The 18749-nt window shown below is 52.7% G+C and overlaps 1 protein-coding gene across 1 annotated transcript; it reads left to right on the top strand.

Moving 5' to 3' along the window:
* Positions 1 to 10723: 10723 nt before the first annotated feature.
* Camk2n1 (calcium/calmodulin dependent protein kinase II inhibitor 1) lies at positions 10724 to 14630 on the top strand. The gene is made up of 2 exons (XM_027937532.2): positions 10724 to 11830; positions 13272 to 14630. The coding sequence occupies exons 1-2, from the start codon at positions 11665 to 11667 to the stop codon at positions 13340 to 13342; spliced, it is 237 nt and encodes a 78-aa protein (XP_027793333.1). The 5' UTR covers positions 10724 to 11664; the 3' UTR covers positions 13343 to 14630.
* The last annotated feature ends 4119 nt before the right edge of the window (positions 14631 to 18749 follow it).

The raw sequence follows: 18749 nt of genomic DNA, 5'->3' as shown, positions 1-18749 counted from the left end.
TTAGGTTGGGACTGCATCAGGTTTTCCATGAGGCAGCTGGGTGGGATCCTCCTCACCCATAGGGGATTATTTCCAGGACCTCTGCAGATGCCATAATCCATAGGTGCTCAAATTCCTCATAAAATGGCCTAAAATTATAACTTGTATAGTTCCTCCCTACACTTTGTTTTTGTGTGTTTTTGAGGTGCTGGGGATGGAACCCAGGCCTCCCATATGCTAGGCAAGTGCTCTACCACTGAGCTACACCTGCCCCTCAACACTTCAAATTGTCTCTAGATCACTACTACGAGGTAAATGCTGTGTTGGTATACTATTGTGTATAATATTGATGAGGGGTAAATGTCTACATGTTGTATAGATGCAGTTCCCCACACCCCAAAATACTTTGGATTTCAGCTGATTACAAGTGCAAAACCCACAGATTTGGAGAACCAACTGCATTTATTATCATAAGCAGCATTTTACATACTAGTCAGCACCTTGAGCATTCCAGCAGATCCTAGTAGAGAGGGTTGGCAGGCAGTCTTCAGAAGCCTAATTCTTCCAGAATTCTAATGAAAATTCAAGAAGCAAACACCTTGACAAATCAGGCCATCCTTGGATGCCCTTTAGTCTGGTCCCAGGATTTGAAGAGGCCAGTTGGGTGATAGAGCTGAGGCTGGTGAACCTGCAGGGCTTCTGGAATGCCGAGGGTGTCACTCATGGATATTTATTCATCTAACATTTGTATTTTGTGTCTGGGGATGTAAAATGCATAAGGCCCAGTCCTTGACTGCATAGGGCTCAGATTTGTGCTTCAGAGCATCTTAATTACTTGCAAGTCTTCTAGGGATAAGGGCTCAGTTCTTTGGAATGCTTGTGGTTCACAGAATATTATAGCTGGAAATTTTCTCTCAGCTGCTTTTGGTTACTGTAAGAGAAAAATCTGAGACTGAGTCATTTACAATAAACAGATTTCTCTCTTGAGGTTCTGGAGCCTGGGAAGTCCAAGAGCAAACACCAGCATCTGGCAAGGGCTTTCTTGCTGCATCACAACATGGCAGAGGGCGTCACATGGTGAGGAAGCCCAAGAGAGACCAAAAAAAAAAAAAAAATAGAACTCATCCTTTTAATAGGATTCCACTCCCAAGACAACTAACCCACTCTTTCCATAATGGCCTTAATCCACTCTGTGGCCTAACCACCTCTTTATGGTCCAAGGGCAATTAAATTTTAATGAGTTTGGAAGGGGTCAGTCAATCCATAGAGGGTCTTTGAGATTGGCCAGGTTGCAGCAGATCTCTGACCCTTAGAAATAAACCAATGAAGGGCAGTGTGTCATTGCAGGAGAGCCCACGAGAGGAAAAGCATGCCCCTCCAAATCCAGGGTGATTTATTTAAGCCACCAACCTGACCATGTCCCTCATAACAAGAACCTGAGCTCCTTGCCACCTACAGAATCAAGGTGTGGCTCTGTCACGCAAAGCTCTGCATGACCCAGCTCTGGCCAGTGCTCCAAGCCTGTCCACATCCCTCTTGGTCTCACACTTGTGACTTCAGCAACACTGATCCTTGAGTTCCCAGCACTTGCCATGCTCTTCCTGCCTTTGCTCATGCTGATCCTGCTCTGTAGTTAAGGCCTTCCTTCACCATCTGAGTCGATCTACCCTTTAAACTGGCTTGAGGTTTCGCCTCCAGAAAAGCTTCCCTGACCCTTCCCCTCTGGACTGGTTGGATGTCCCTCTTTTGAGATTCCAATTTTTTTTTTTTTTTTTTTTGCAGTACTTGGGATTGAACCAGGGGCCCTCTACCACTGAGCTGCATCACCAGTTCTTTACATTTATGTATTTATTATTATTATTGGTACTGGAGGTTGAACCCAGGGATGCTTAACTATGGAGCCACATCGCCAGCCCCTTTTTTGTATTTTATTTAGAGACAGGGTCTTGCTAAGTTGCTTAGCATCTCACTAAGTTGCTAAAGCTGGTTTTGAACTTGAAATCCCCCTGCCTCAGCCTCCCTAGCTGCTGGTATTACAGGCATGCGCCACTGCATCCGGCTGTTGTCTTTTTTTAAAAATTTTTTTAATATTTATTTTTTAGTTTTCGGCGGACACAACATCTTTGTTTGTATGTGGTGCTGAGGATCGAACCCGGGCCGCACGCATGCCAGGCGAGAGCGCTCTACCGCTTGAGCCACATCCCTAGCCCTTTTTTTTTTTTTTTGGTAAATAATGTTTTTAGGACACTATTTATTTATTTTTATGTGGTTCTGAAGATTAAATCTGGTTCCTCACATGTGCCGAGGCAGGCACTCACTGAGCTACAGCCCTAACCCCGGCTTTTTTTTTTTTTTTTCTTTCTTTTTATTACTTTGAGACAGCCTCTTGCTAAGTTGCCCAGGCGGAACTGAGCTTGTTTGGGATCCTCCTGCTTCAGCTTCCTCAGTGGCTGGGATACCGGGTGTGCCCCAGCATGCCAGGCCCAAAATACATTCTTGTTTCTCTCTCTCTCTCTCTTTTTTAATGTTTATTTTTTAGTTGTGCTTGGACACAATACCCTTATTTCACTTATTTTTATGTGGTGCTGAGGATTGAACCCAGGGTCTCGCAGTGCGAGGCGAGTGCTCTACCACTGAGCCCCAGCCCAGCCCCACATTCTTGTTTCTCTGTTCCTGCTCTTAACCATATTGTACAGATCTCAGGCAGGGGCTGTATTTTTTCATTTCCTTCTCCAGCTTTGGTTGTCAGTATGCACTACTTAGGGTGGACATCAGGGCTGGCTCCTTGCTAGGGACTGGATGAGTGCTGTGTGTGATTGCATTCTCACGTGTGTGTGTGTGTTTGTATTATCCATATTTTAAATAAAAGGAAGTTGAGGCCCAGAGAGATTGAGCATGCTAGGGATAGGATTGAAACTCAGGCAGCCCAACCCTGGAGTCTGACCTCTTAACCCTGAATGTCCATGGGATGGAGGAGTAAACCAGAGTGAGACAGTAGGTGTGAAGGAAACAATCCTGGAAGGCTGCCTGGAGGAGTTAGCTCTCAGACTGAAGATGACAGCCGTGACTTGGTTGTAATGAGTAAGGGGAGGGTCTCTTTTAAGGCCTGGGTGCCAAGAGGGATGAATTGTGTAGGGAGAACATTATGTCCAGTGACCTGTCTAGAGCTTTAGGACTCCATACAGGAGAGTTAGGACAACGTCATTGGATGGTGATAAATCGTCGGAACTGGGAACCCAAAGATTGGCTTTTTTTTTCCCCCCAGGGATTGAACTCAGGGGCATTAACCACTGAACCATCTCCCCAGCCCCTTTATTATATTTTATTTAGAGACAGGGTCTTGCTGAGTTCCTAAGGCCTCGATAAGTTGCTGAGGCTGGCTTTGAACTCATGATCCTCTTGTGTCAGCCTCCCAAGCTGCTGAGATTATAGGCATGGGCTACCGCTTCCGGCTTGCTGTGTGATCTTGATGCAGTGATTTGACTCTCTGGGCCTTTGTTCTGTCTCTAAAAGGAGCAAGTTGGATTAGAAGCTCTCCAAGGTTCCAGACGGCTCAGATATTTTGCATGTCCACAAGATGGAAAGCAAATGAGGGACCTGGAAGGGCGTTTTGAAGCCCTCCTGTGGGGCTGTGGGGCTGAGAGATGAGACGTGACTCCCTCCTGGCTAGCTGTGCCACGGCCTGTGTTCTCAGAAAGCTGAGCTGGGGCGCACAGCACATTTTCTCTCTAATTAGAGAGTGTGAAGTTATCCATTTTGAATGAGATAAGTTTCCATGCATGATGTCCCCAACTGCTCCCTGAAGTGCTCATTAGTCACTTCCCTGCAGCTGCCTTATTGTTTTCCAGATGCCACCGAGGGACTTGGCATTTCCCTTCCCTGAGATGGGGCAGGCGCTGCTCAGAGGGGCTGAGGAGGCCCCAGGTCCTTTGCTCTTCATCCCTGTCCCTGCCTGAGTCATCACCTAACATTGGGGGCCTCAAAGCCGAAGGTGTCTGCTTTGGGAAATGGCTTTGGAGGGCCACCGCTGAACTGGACAAACACTGATTGAAAACTTAACTGTGCCAGGCACTTTGCATCTGGAATCTGAATGCTCCCTAGACCTGGGGGTACAAATGAGGTCATCCTAGTGTTAATGTCCAAATTACCATAATCGCAGCCTGGCCCCCTCAGAGCCTCCGCTCAGTATTTAAGGTGCCCAGTAGGGTAGTGCTTCCTACTGGCAATAGCTTGCTCCTGGGCTGCCTTTCTTCCTATCTTCCCCAGCCCCAGGGTGTGCAGTGGGACCCCTCCTATATGGCAGTCTCTTCCACGACCGCCAGGTGGCACTGTGACCCTGCAGTTGAGGCAGCCGGACAACTTGGAGGAGAAACAGGTTGTGCAAAGGGAGGCCTGTGGACCAGGCCTGAGAAGTCTAGGGAGGATGCTGGGCCGCTGGTCCCAGGACCAGTGTGACTCAGCCTGGGAAGGCTGAAGCAGAAATCCTCTCTCCACTCTCCCCCTTCCTCTGCCCAGCTCATCAAGGAACTGATTGCAGCTGTGAAAGTTTTGACACACCCAGAAAATTCCAAGGGGGGAAATTTCCCATATTTCTTTCTCTATAATTTTCCAGGCATTCAGGTCTTCAAATACATTAACCATGATTTCTTTAAACAAAAAACGAGATATGCATAATGCATTGCACGTTCTTAAAATACGCAAATGACTTCACACTGGGAAAGGAGGAGGTTTGGAAAAAACTGTATGACAGAGATTTTAGATTTATTTTCTTCTGTGAGAAATTCTGCTTCTCCCTGACGGGTTCTTTCCTGGCTCATCTCCCTCGGTCCTGTCCTGGCCTGTTGCTGTTTCTCTCCTGCTTCGAGCGTCCCCCTCTGGTCTCACTTCCTCTTCCCTGGCCCTCTGTGTCCCATCCCTCCGTGGGTTGGTAGTTCTGCTCCTTTTCTGCTGTCTCTTGCCTCTGAGCACGTGGACAGGTTTCTTCTTCTGTGTGGCTGTCTTCCTCTTGGAGGTTCCTCAGCTCTGATTCTGTGAGAGTGTCTCAAGCCACAGCTACTTTGACTGTGCTCCACCTTCCTCTCAGCCCAGATGGCCCCCTGCTGCCATCCCCTGCTCAGTCTAGGTTTGGGCCCAGTGGGGCCTCTGTGCCTGTGTGGAGAGTATCCCTAGGCCTCTGCTCTCCCTATTCCACAGGAAGTTCTCTTTCTAGGAAGAAGAGACCCTCTGTCCACCCCTGCAGGCCCTATGGGCTACCTGGAGGGACTCCCCGCATGAAACTCTTCCCTGCCCTTACTCTAATGACTCTGTCTGCATATCTTCTGAGATACACCCTAATTTTATAGCTCAAAAAGAGCAGTGACTACCTCAAGGTCACTTAGGTGATGCAGATAGTGGGGCATGGAGCTGGGATTGGACTCAGGTCTCCTAGTTGACCTTCACTTGACTTGTGCTTCTCCAGATACAGGAGCAGGGAACTGTGTTGATTGTTGAGAGAGTTGGCTGTGGTGCTGGTGGCTCTGTCCCCAGATGGGCAGCTCATCTTCCTCTTCTGGGACTCACCTTTCCCACCACACAAAAGAGATATCCTTGCTTTGCCTTGCCACCCTGTGGGGTTATCATGGGCATCAATTTCACATCCATGGGATGGGAAAGTGCTTAATGAATAAATAAATTTAAATAAAGTGTTTGAAAAATAAATTGAAAGGTCTGGAGCTGAGCATGACCAGCCTCCTTGGTGGGATCTGGGCTCAGCAGGTTGTGGCCACATCTCTGATCAGACCCTAGTGGGTCTGAGCCCAGATTTCTGGCGTCTCCTTGGTTGGTCCTGCTGCCTCTGGGCTTGAGGTATAAAAAGCTGTTCTCTTCGCCGGGCACAGAGGCACGATCCTGTAATCTGAGCAGTTTGGGAGGCTGAGGCAGGAGGATCATGAGGCCACAGCGAGGGGCCAAGTAACTCAATGAGACCCTGTCAATAAATAAAATACAAAATAGGGCTGGGGATGGGGCTCAGTGGTTGAGTGGCCCTGGGTTCAATCCCTGGTACCCCTGCCCCAAAAGCTTTTGGGTTGTCACAGGACAGGATCCAGCCTTATCCAGATTGGGAGGACCTTGGGTTTCCTGGAAATTGTACGCACAACAGTGTTCTCTGTCTTGGGAAAGAGAATGGTCTCCTTCATTGATTCCCTCCTGGGGAGTCCTTGGCCTGTGACAGGTCTGGGCTATCTAATCTACATCCCCTGGGCAGTGACACCCAACAGTGGAGAGAGTGGCCTCTGGGATGGGACCGGCTGCCTCTCATCCATCAGCTATGTGACTTTGGGCTGCCACTCAGCTTTTCTGGCCTGAAAGCCCTTGTCTGTAGCATAGAGGCCACAATCAGCCCCAGCAACTCCCATCAGCCAGGCTGGGGCTGGGGATTATGGGTAATTTCTCCTCAGAGTTCCCAAACCCAAGCTGTTGACATGGAATGATGGGGGAGGGCACAGGCAGGTGGCAGAATTGCCCTCCACCCCCCCCCCCCCGCCAGTGAATGGGGACCTCACTCCCATCATGGTGACATTTGGTTCCTACACTCCCCTGACTGACTGTTGTCTGCCTGAGAGCGCATGGGACCTAAGTTTTGTGGGCATAATAAAAACTTTAAAATGACTATGATCTTTTCATTTTAAAGAAGAACACAAAATCCATTGTTGAACCAAAATCTCTTTGATATTGCCACTGGTGGTGCGTGGCCGGGATTCCCTCCCCGCTTGTGACTCTGAGTATAAGGAGCGACAAGGCGGTAGGAAAGGATGAGGTGGTAGGAATCGAGACTGTAACAGGGGAGACCTGGGTTCTGCCCTTCCCCTCCTGGGCCTCCGTTTCTCCACTGTAATGTGAGGGGGTCAGGCTAGATGGACTCTAGAAGTGGTTTACAAACTGAGCCTGCAAAGTTTTGGCCATTCTTTGGGGGACCCACTGGGGGTAGGAGGCCCAAATGGTAGGAACCGAAGCTCCAGTAGCTCCAGTGGATTCCCTTTTATTTTCCATTCAAAAATTTAAAAAGGGCCTATGATTGGACAAATGGCGACAGCAAAGCTGACTGAACTGGGAGTGGCTGGGCCTGGCACAGGGGCCACTGCAGATGCTCTCTGAATGCTCCTGCATCTAGATCCAAGCCCCTCGCTCAGCCAAGGTGTTTACTCCTCGTTCCCCGTGTGCAGTAGTGACATTGGCAGAGGCTCTGCCTTTCCAGGAAGGTGGGGAACTGGCTGCCACCAGAGTTCCAGTGACTATGGCTTGCAGTGGCCATTCCTGCTGGGTGGCCGCTTAGCCTCTCTGGAGGTGACCGGCTGGCCACTGACGTGGACTTCATCTTATCCTTCCCCCGCATCATCTAGGGCCTGAGCCAGTCCTGGCAAGGCTTGGCACTCCCAGCTCTATCCCTACAGGGGCCTAGTCCTGGCCTGCCCATGGATGCCCTGCAGGGCTGTCCAATGGGTCTTATCACTGATGCTGCTACCTGTGCCTCAGTCTCCTCATCTTGACAGGAGGGATGGGATGGGAACAGAGGGAACCTCTATTTCATGCTGGGCCTTGCTGGGCTGGCCTTCCCCAGTACCCCACAGTTGTAGCCTAGGGCTCAGAGAGCAGTAGGGGCTTCATTTGCAGTGTTTCAATCCTTGAATGTCTGTACTGAAAGGGCCAAGCCTGAGGAGATGGTTCAGGCTTGTGATTTTTAATTCCAGAGTCCTGCAATTAAATTTTCTGTGAAGGAGTTTTAGGTGAATTTCAAAGGGAAAGCTGAGAGGTAGGGAGGGCTCTGTGACCCCCACCTTTGTGTATCTACTTTAAATTTAGGAGACTTGAAAAAAAAGATGGGATCTTTCCTATTTTATGATGTAAAGTCAGAGGACTGAAGAGAAGAGGCAGTTTATTAAAAGCCACAAAGAGAGTCAGTGGCTAATAATAATAACAATACTTATGGAGGACGTACTATGTGCCAGGCATGATGTATGTTTGAACTTTTTTAGCATAAACCACTGAGTAGGATGATTATATCCTCAATTGACAAGTGAGGAAACTGAGGCACCGAGAAGTGAAAGATCACAGAGCAGGGATTTGAACTTGACCACCTCTGGGAACTCTTCACCTTGGTCTACTGCTCCTGACTGTGCACTACTGGGTTCCTTGCTGGGCACCAGGGAAGGCAGCCTTTCTTGGTCCTTTCCTTCTCCTGGATCTGGCATCTTCAACACAGGCCTTGGCATCTGGGGTGGGGAGAGACAGTAGGAATGGAATCCCAGGATGGACGGATGTACTCTGAAGATGGAAGTAATGGAAGATTGAGTGAGGCCTTTGTAATAAAGACAGCTGGGAGGAGTAGAAGTAGAGAGATGCCATTCTGACTCTTTTCCTTGTGAAATTTCTATGTGACCTTGCAGAGATCACCTAACCTCCAGCTACCTCATCTGTTAAATGGGCCAGAGACTCCCATTTCTGAAGGTTGATTATTCAGGAGATAACAGTCAAGGAGACCTTTTCAGTTTGTCAAGGGCCACATGTTCAGGCGGGGTGTGTGTCATGACAGAGTGGGTACTGAATTGGGTGAGATGCTGCCACCTCTGACCTTGTTTGGACAAAGCAAGGTGAAGTTAAGAACAGCTGGGATTTATAACTGGCTTCTTGCTCTTACCTGCTCTGTGTGCCTGGATTCTTGGACCTCTCTGTGTCTTTTGGCCATGGTACATGCTCAGTGTGTAAATTGCTTCCCACTGTTCAGCAGCAAGGAAGGAGCCAGATGAGTGGGTGGTCTAGCTTTACATGCTGCCGCCATTGCAGGGAGTTCCCTCCCAGCACCTGAAATCACAGCTGGAAGAGTGGCTTCTCCTGGCTCCATCGCTAGCTTCTGACCTTGGGTAAGTCACTTACCCTCTTTCTGCTACATCAGTTAAACAGGGATGCAATGTTTCCTCTTTGTACCTTGAGAGGTATTTTATTTTGAGAAGCAAGGTGGAGAATGGCTGTAAAGATGCTTTGGGGGAAAAACAGCCTAATACAAATGTAAGAGCTTCTTGTGACTTTATCATCCTGCTTGCTATGCTCTTGCTTTCTCTTCCAGCATTTGGCCTTGAAGCCAACCTGGAAGCAGATGCTTGGTAGAGCCTTAATGAATGGAGACAGGTCGCTGTGCAGCAGAGCAGAGGTGACCTGGAGACCTGCTGCTCCTGCCATGGACAAGTCATGGGATTTGGGGCTAGCCCCAACCCTCTTGGCTTCTGCTCCCCACATGAAAATTACAGGGTTGGGCTAGGTAATCTCTAGGGATCCTCCCCCTCAGATGGCTCTGAAATGACAAGGAGTGAAGTGCTACTGCTCTTTCTCACCCATTAAGTGATTTCTAAGTGTTTATTGCTCGTCCACTCTCAGCCAGCCTCATTTCACTTTCCCCCTTATTACTGCCGGGAAGGGCAAGGCACCTCAGGCAGCTAGCTAGCCAGGCGTGTGCCCCATCTTACAGCTGAGGCTGTGGAATTTCAGAGAGGATAGATGATTTGCCCCAAGTCTCACAATTAGCAAATGTCAGGGCTGGGATTCAAACACAGGTCATGGGTCAAACCCAAAGGTCGTGCTTATCCCATCTGCCACATTGCCTGGCTTCCCTCTCCTCCCCAGGAGCTCTGGCCTCTGGAAGCCAGCCAGTCCTTTAACAGGGTTTGGCTCCTTTCAGGTTGTCTTTACTCCACAGACCATTAAACGGCCACCCACTTTTCCCTCCAGTCCGGTCCCACCAGAGTTCTAACTGTGGAGGGGAGAGTGAGGCTGACGGTGCTCTTTCACGGTCAACCTCTTGCAGTTTGAGCCAGGTGAGAGTTCACCTGGCGACCTGGATGTGTTTCTAGCAGGTTGCGTGACCTTGGGCTGGTTGCCCCTCTACAAGATTAGGCCGGTTCTGCTGAGCAGTGCCGGTCTCTGGGGGGAGAGCAGGTGCTGCTGGCTCCGGGCGAGGATAATGAGCGCTCCTCACGCACCTTGCTCCCTCAGAGTTACCATCTGCTTGGCAGATGCGCCTCCCAGGCCTCTGGGGTTGCCCCACTCTCCCCCATGGGATAGAGGAGCCTACTCCTCGGCTCAGGCCATAGTCTCTTGCCAGGGTTCATGGTTGTTGCTGGAAAGGAGGTCCCCGGGGGCAGAGTAAGGCAGGCCCGGGACGTCCCCGGCGGAGAAAGGAGGCGCCGAAAGTCGGGCAACCCGGGCAAGCCCGGCGTAATGAGGCGCTCCCCTCTCCTGCCGGAGGCGGGGCTGCCTTCCCTCCCCCTCCTCCCACCCGAGGCCCCGCGGGAGCCCGGCGTCGCGGGGCAGGGTGGGGGGAGCAGGGCCTTCAGGGCCTACGCAGTGGACCCGGGGCCGGGGGTGAAGTTCTAGCCGCTGAGGGGTGAAGGTCTGCAGTGGGGCTCAAGTGTGGTAGGGGACCAGGACGAGGGAGGCTCTGTCCGTGTGTCGCCCCGGTGCTCTCGGATCTTTTGCCCTGGCCTCTGGCCTCCAGGGAGGTCAGTATCCGATCCGCGTCCTTCCCCGCCTGTGCATCGCGGGTCCTCTCCCCGCAGCTGCCCTCGGGAGGCAGAGCTCGGGCTGGCGTGGCTCGGAGCCGGCGCGCACCGGCTCGGGGCCGGGTAAACACCCGGCGGGAGGGGCGCGGGCCGGGGCGGGGCGCACCGGGCCCGCCGCGCGGGCGGGACAGCGGGTGCTGGGGGCGGGGGCAGGAAGCCAGCGCGGCCCGGGCCGGCCAGCGCGGCCCCGTGACGTCGCTCGGCTTCCAGGGATCTCTCCCCCGGCCCGCGGGTCCCCTCCTCCCCGCCCTCCTCCCGCGCCTCGCTCGGCGCGGCGGCCGGCATTTCTGGTTCGCAGCTCGCTGGCTGGCTCCGCGGCCCCTGCCTCCTTCTCCCGCTCTCCTCCCTCTTTCCCTCTCCGACCCTCTCTTTCCCTCCCGCTCCCTCTCCTCCCCGGTCTCTTCCCTCTGCCTTTCCGCTCTAGATCTAGCCCCCCCCCCGTTTTCTCTTTCTCTCCTTCCTCTCCCCCCCTCTCTCTGTCTCCCTCTTTTGCTTCCCCTGCCTTCCTTTCTCTCTCTCTGTTTTTCTCCGTCTCCCTCTTGGTTTCTCTCCCCCTCCCTCCCTCCGGGTTTCCTCCCCCCGCCCTCCCTCCTCCCCTGCTCCCCTCCCCCTCCGCCCCTCGCAGCCCCGCGGCTTGCAGCTCCCCAGTCAGCCTCTCGGATCCAGCGCCGCCGCCCGCACCAGCCGCAGGACCGGCCCGCCCGGCTCCCCGGGTGCGCCCTCCTGGGTCCCGCGCCCTCCGGGCTCGCAGGGACACCCTCCTCCCTCCCGGCTCGCGGCCCCGCCCGGCCGGCCCCCGCCCAGCGCCCCAGAGCGCCGAGGATGTGAGTCCTGCTCTCCTCGGCCGGAGCAGCAGCCACTCGCGCGCGGAGCCCGAGCGCAGCGCAGCGCAGCTGCGGGCGCTCGTTGGGTCGCTCGCGCCGGCTGCGCGCTCTTGCCCTAGCGGTGTCCCCCAGCCTCTCGCCGGCGCCGCCGCCGCCGCAGCCCGCGGGCCGACCCCGGCCGGCCGCCCCCGGCCCCAGCGCCGCTGACCCTGTCCGCCGCGGGCGGGGACGCGGGCGGAGGAGGTGCCGCCGCGGAGCCCCCGGACGCGACCATGTCGGAGGTGCTGCCCTACGGCGACGAGAAGCTGAGCCCCTACGGCGACGGCGGCGACGTGGGCCAGATCTTCTCGTGCCGCCTGCAGGACACCAACAACTTCTTCGGCGCCGGGCAGAACAAGCGGCCGCCCAAGCTGGGCCAGATCGGCCGGAGCAAGCGGGGTGAGTTCTCAGTCCCTTCCCCGACACCTCCTTCCTTCTTCCGGCGCTGCGGCCTGGCGGAGGCTTGCAGGGGTCTCCCGAACACCAGAGCCTGTTCGAACCGGATGGAATCCCCTCCCGCAGAATTGGGGGATCCCGCACTGCGGGTCGGGTTGGGGCAGACCAAGGGTAGGCGTCCCCCTCAGTTGGATCCCGAGTAGGGTCCACCGGGGGCGTGGCGGCCTTTAGCTGCGGCGGAGGCCGAAGGGTTATACCCGCTCCCCACCCGCGTCAAAGTTTGCTTTTTTATTTCTCACCCCCCTTCTTTTGCGCAGTGGAGTCGCAGCTGCGCTCGCTGTACTGTCCTGGGGGAAGGTCCCAGGGTCCCCCAAGGAACGGCGTGGGAAACCGCGTAGGGGAGGCTCCCACTCCTGCCGCGGTGGCTAGGGGCACTCGGGTCGCACGGGCTTTCGTGTTAGTTGGTAAAGGGAGCTGGTGGGGAGTTGCACGGCTCGGCGCTCGGCTCGGGAGCTGGAGAAACCCCAGTGAGACCGAGACGCCGGGAGGTTCCGAGAGGAACTCCAGAGACGCGGGGACAGGAGGTTGCCCGACGGCTGTCAGGAGAGACTGAGACGTAGCGGTGGACGGGAGCGGGTACGCGGGAGAAGGAGGTCGGCTGAGAGCCGGGGACAAAGCTCTGGGGGCAGCTGCAGCGGGAGAGCCGGAGCCTGGGACGCAGGTCTCGGGAGGACGGGGAAGCAGTGTAACAATGAGCGTGAGCGGCACCCCTGACGTAGAGACCCCAGATCTCAAGAGGCGACCGTCGCGCCGAGGGACTGAGAAAGCCTCGGCTAGGTCGAGATGGTGAGAGAGGCAGAGCCCCGGGCAGGCGGCGAAGGAAGACTGTCCTTTGCAGCCACCCGGAGAGTCAAGGGCTGGAGGCCGCCGGCCCAGGCCAGGACCGAACCCTCCGCCAGCTCTCTCGCGGTGGGAACCGGCCCTGGCGTCCCCTCCTGGCTCTTCCGCACCTCCGCACTCAGCCTTGGCCACGCGCTCTGCGCTGGGGACATCCGCGGGGGGCTCAGAGCCTCGGAGACCCGGGGCTCCCACTCCTCTCCCTTCTCTGCGAAGGAGCCTCCTTTCTCAATAAAATGCACCGGGTGGGGGAAGGACGCGGCCAGAGCGCTCGCTGGCTGCAGCCGGCTGCTGCGTTCGCGACCTCTCGGCTTCCTTTTTTGCACCATTCAGCTGGCACCCAGCATGGGGGGGGGGGTAGCGCAGTTTAGAGCCTGGCTGTAAAGGGTCCCTAGGCAGCCTCCGAGGAGGAGGGGGCTGTCTCACCCGGCAGTGAGCCCTCCTCCCTCTCCCTCTCCCCCCTCCCTACTTGGCGGCACACGAAACATCTAAGACCCCTGGCAGGGCCCAAGCGTGCTCACCTCTCTTTTCCCCCCCTTTTTTGCAGTTGTTATTGAAGATGATAGGATTGATGACGTGCTGAAAAATATGACCGACAAGGCACCTCCGGGTGTCTAACTCCCCCAAAGACAATGAGTTAAGGGAAAGAATAAGAACCGCGGAGGGAGCAGTTATTGGCAAAAAGCATGAAAAAGAGAAAGCACTTTGCAATTTATTACTAGCTTGCTACCCACGATGAAATCAACAACCTGTCCTGTCAGGCCGGCCTGGAGACAGATGAGGCGTGTGGAGGAGGAGGAGGAGGAGGAGGAGGAGGAGGAGGAGGAGGAGGAGGAGGAGAAGGCGGCTCTGGGCTCCTCTGCAAAAATAAAAATAAAATACATAAAATTAAAAAAATTAAATCACTATATACACATATAAAGAAATAAAAAAGAAGTCTCAGTTGCAGCTATTTGTCAAATTAATATCTATTTCTTTTTCTATACCGTGAATATTGCGCAATTATAGATCTGGATTTTGAACCACTTAACGAAGCGGCAACACCGGATGAGGTGTTGGTATTCTTCGCTGATTTGGCTGTTCCCAATGTTTACATTATTTAATCTTGCAAAAATGATTCTGTGCACTTGGATGTGAAATGCTGTCTAGTTTTATTTTTTTATGTTGTTAACTTTGGATGTACAAAAAAATCAGAAAATGATCTCTGTAGATACTGTTTTATTTTGGTCATCTTTTGAAGTTATCAGGAATGTGTTTAAAACAAGAAGATAACTTTTCTAAGGAATGATACATAGAAAGGATCCTTGTCTTATTTTAAAATGAATTGTAAAGCTTGTGTTTCTTTGTTGCTGCAAGCTATTTGCCCAAGTTAATGCAAATGGACACATTTTATATGTCAGAAAAAAAAAAAAAAAAAAAAAACAACAACACGAAAAACAAAGAAAAAAATGCTTGAGCTTTTTCTAACCTCCCCGCTGCAGTCTGTTGTTTGAGCCGCCTGTTTTTTTCTCTAATATTGTGTCAGTTTATTCTCTCTAATGGACTGTAAAAAAAAAAAAAATGTAATCACAAGAGTGCCAAATATCTTGAAATGCCAAAAGGCATTTTGTTTCCTTCCTTTTCCCTGTGCTCTGAGTCCACATAAAGGAATGCTTGGAGTCTTCTGTTATTTATAGGGATTCTCTAAGGCACAGCAGCTGCCTGTTTTGCATGGTATTTGCAAAAATGCCTCTTGCGTGAGGAATCTTTTACCATTTTTTGTTTGCAACTTTGGACCTCAAGAGGTTTCCCCTCCCTTTCTTTCCTGGTTCCTTATTTTCTTAAATTGGATATTCTGTATGTTGCACCTTGAACCAGCACACAGGGCTATTTCTCCAATGTACAATAAAATTACCGTTCCTGTGTCTCTCTCCTCTCTTTCCTCCACTTTGGTTCTGAGGGACTTGCTGTCAATTTGCTGGTTGCAGTCAGGAAGGAAAGGATGGTGGTTTTGGCTTGTGAGGCAAAAACACATTGTGGGGGGTCCTCTGGGGGGCACTGTGGGTAGCCTCCTGTGGGAGGGAAGATGGGCTGAATGGGCAAGTCCTTACCCAAAGGACAAGTTCACTCCATTTTAAATTTGCAGGCTGAATTCTCTGCTTCCCCGAGGCCTCTGCCATCCTTGGATGGTGAGGAGAGGATGGCTGGGAGGCTGGCAGGCAGGCAGCCTTGTTTAGTGACAGACTCATTCAGATCCCAGCTCTATGAACTTGAACACGCTCTCAAATCTTCAAGTCTCAGTTGCCTAATCTGTCAAGTGGGGATAAGTCAGCACCAACTTCATAGGATGGAGGGGAGCAGGAACGACACTCAGCATGCAGAAGTATTCAGTGTTGGGTCAATCTATGTCCACTTAACGTGTCACTGAGGGCCACCTGTCCTCCAAGGCAGGGCTGAGGATGAGCTTAGCTCTTTCTCTGCACCTTCACCTTCCAGAGCTCCTTGGTCCTTGCATGAGGATGAGCCCAGTCACCCCTTCCCGAGGCTTGTTACGAAAACATCCCAGCCTCTCAGGGGCAGTTCACGGTTGTGGGTCAGGCCTCTGGAGCAAGAGGCTTTGGGAAGAAAGGCCAGGAGATTTTTCTCCTGGCTGTTTCACATCCAGAAACCCCAGTGCAGGGAGCTTTTAATGTGTTTGTTATGAAACTGTCAGCCGAGGAGTCACAACACAGCTCACAGTGACAGGAGCCTCAGTGTGACTCAGACATCAGGTAACAGTCCCCAGGAGGGGGTGAGAAGAAGGGGCTGCAGGGGCCCATGGGGGAGGGTGATGTCTCATTCCCCTTCTCAGGCAGTGGAGGCCCCCCGGCCTCAGCTTCCAGCCCAGGGTTCCTCTGAGCTGTGGTTAAGAGGACACCCGGGAAGCTGGAGCTGGCAGGCCAGCGGGGTGACTGGTTGGGAATGCCAGCTTGGTTTCCCCAGCCACATGACCCTCCTCTTGACCCTGGCTCTCTTCCCTGCTGACCCTGGGCACCTCCAATGCCTTGGAGCTGAGGGTCTTTAGGTACTAAGGAGCATACCGATCCTCTGCTCTTTCCCCCTGGAAGTCCCAGGGGTGCTGCCTGGAGAGTTAGGGGCAGGGCCAACCTTCAGTTTGGACATCGGTTGTCCAGCAGGGGCAGGAGCCACATGAGAAGATTCAAAAAACAGTTTCGGTCCATGCCCAGGTTGCTGCCCCTGACCACCTGATTCAAGCACAGTGCAATTACTGAGTTCTTTCCCACACCACAGCCCCAGCAACCCTGGAAACCCAGAGGGACTCACCGCCTTCAGCAGGTTAAAAAGTTGAGGCCCCAGAGGGGCTAAAAGGACCACACAGCCTCCACCTGAATTTTCCTGTATATCAGGCTCCCACCAGCGGCATGAAGAGGCACTATTATTACTCTGTTTATACAGTGGGAGGCAGGGCTCAGAAAGGGTAAGTAACTAGTGTGAGGTGACTCAGTGCAATGCAGAGGAAGCACTGGAATGCAGAGCCATCTGACCCCAAACCCAGGCTCAGACCCAGCTGCAACCATGTCCTTCAGCCCTTAGAGGTCCTTTTGTTGGTTGTTGTCTAGAAGCCCTGGCCATCTCTGTCATTCTATACAACAGAGGAGTGTGTCGGGGTGGGCTGGGGTGGGGGCAAGTCTTGGATATGGTCAGTTATGCCTGGAGCTGCCCTCTGCTGGGAAGGGGGCAGCTCGGGAGCCCTGGGCCATGGCTGCAGGTCCATTTTAATAAGTGATATATTAAACAGGACCTGCTAGAGGCTGCCCCATCAGTGACCACAGGTCCCCTGCCTGGGAAGACAGAGTCTACCTTTCTCTGTGTCTCTATTCAGCCAAAGGGAATATAAATCTTTTAAACAGACTGTAACATCGTGTGAACATTTGTTGGGAAGGCACTTTAGGGACTGGACAGATATCAAATTATACCAAGCACAGGACATATTTGAAATATCTGAATAGGTAGCAATCAATATGGAAAAGGCTATTAAAAGAGCAAGATGGGGGAGGGGATCTCTAAACACCCAAGCCTCCTCTGGAGCACCCAGGGCTGCATGCTGCTAAGAAGCAAACATCTCCCTGGATTCTGCTTCCATGGTCTGTCCAGGGTGCTGGCCTGAAGGAATATCAAGAAGCACTTCTAAGGTGGAAATGGGCAAACTGAGTTTTAAAACAAAGAGACTTAAAAATGACAATTGTCTGCAGGCTGCAGACAAAGGAACGAGCATGGGGTGCCTCTTGGAGAGCAGGGCCTGGGCGAAGGCTCTGGTCTAGGGGAAGGGGACAGATGTTGAGGGGGCAGTGCGTGGATTTGGGGCTAATATAACTTGGATTTAAAACCTCTACCCTATACTTTCTAGTTGTGACTCGGGAGTATTTCTTAAGCTCTCGGGGTCTCTGTTTCTTCTACAAAATGGAGTTGATGATCCTCACGATGGGAGCAGCTTGCACCTCCTCCACCTGAGGTCAGGTGCACAGTAAATGGTGGCCACCAATGTGAACAATGAGAAGCGCCTGCTGTGTGATATCGTCCCGTCCCTGGGGTGCCTTCCCCCGGCGGCACAGCACCTAGGACCTGGCAAACAGTTCTGACTCCAAGAAGCTTCTTTGCAGATAGTTTTTGGCTTCTGGACTGAGGGACAGTGGTGGCCCTTTGAGGTTGGAAGGTGGGAGTTTGGATGAGGACATAGGGAATGTTTGGGAGGGCCAGTCTGCCTCTCATTATCTCCACACTCCTAAGGAAATCCCTCTGCTTGCTCTCCAAAGGCAGTGTCCAGGAACGTGGCCTGCCCTCTTCCCACCAGACTGCGGAACTCTTTCCCTGTGGATGGAGAGTGGGAGGGAAGCTCTTCCTGGCCTGGCAAGGGCTGAGCTTGGCTTTCTGCTTGGATCCCTTCCTTCCACCGACCTCTTCCAGTTTCATTCATTTGACAAACATGGATTGAGCACCTGCTGTGTGCCTGACACCACAATAGTGAACAAAATGCCCCCCCCCGGGGGGGGGGGGGCTTGAAAATGATCCTATTTCTTATGGAAGTGGAGATTGAGATCTGGGGGTTTGGACACCCCCAAAATCAGCAGCTCAGATTCTTAGTGCTGGCAAAAAGAAGGAACCAAAAGTCTTGGGGACTGCCTGAAATGCAAACCTGTGATCCATTTAAAACCTTGTTATTCTAGAATGGGTTTAGGTGTACAGAAAAGCTGTGGAGATTTGCCGTGCACGGCCGACCCAGTTTCTTTTGTTGTTTACAATCGTGGCACATTGTCATGATTAAGGAGTCACCATGGGCACATTCCTATGAACCCCACTGTCTATTCAGATTTTAGTAGCTTGTACCTATTGTCCTTCCTTGCGGGGGATTCTACCTAAAATACCACACAGCATCTGTCACCAGGCCTGAGGCTCCTCTGGGCCGTGTCGATTTCTCAGACTTGCCTTGTTTTAGGGGGACACTTGAGAGGCATTTTACGTCCTCCACTCTGGTTTGTCTGATGCTTTTCTCAAGGTTCACCTGGGGTTTGGGGTTTGGGGTTTGGGGAGGAAGACCATGGCGGGGACAGGCCATTCTCAGCACATCATATCAGGAGCACACGCTACAGACATGACTCATCACAGACGATGCTCCCTTTTACCAGCCAGCCTGGAGTGGTGCTTGTCAGATTTCTGTATTGCTAAGTGACTCTTCTTGCTCCCTTTCCATACAGTGCTCTTAGAAGGAAATCATTATGCTAAGCCCACACTTAAGAAGCAGGGAATTCTGCTCCTCCTCCTTCAGGGAGAAATACCTCCATAAATTATTTGGGATTCTTCTGCACAGGCGATTGGAGTGACCCATTTTTCAGTGGTTCGATCTTTGCCCCTGTGTGGAGCAAACTCCCTGTGGTTTAGATGTAATCATGCATTGGGGGGAAGAGGGTGGGGTAGGGGGGATGGGGGGTGAACAGGACCTAAACATCCACAAAGCCCAAGGTACTGCCTGGTGACAGATAGATGGAGC

Source organism: Marmota flaviventris, chromosome 10 (assembly GCF_047511675.1).
Source record: "Marmota flaviventris isolate mMarFla1 chromosome 10, mMarFla1.hap1, whole genome shotgun sequence".
In the NCBI taxonomy this organism is placed as follows: domain Eukaryota; kingdom Metazoa; phylum Chordata; class Mammalia; order Rodentia; family Sciuridae; genus Marmota; species Marmota flaviventris.
Note: the sequence above shows the minus strand (reverse complement) of the source record. Positions and strands in the feature narration are given on the sequence as shown.

Bases quoted from the DNA above. Each gene is read 5' to 3' on its own strand.
- Camk2n1 (XM_027937532.2), top strand. From the start codon at position 11,665: ATGTCGGAGGTGCTGCCCTACGGCGACGAGAAGCTGAGCCCCTACGGC. The intron at 11,831-13,271 runs GTGAGTTCTCAG...CCTTTTTTGCAG, and splicing joins GATCGGCCGGAGCAAGCGGG to TTGTTATTGAAGATGATAGG.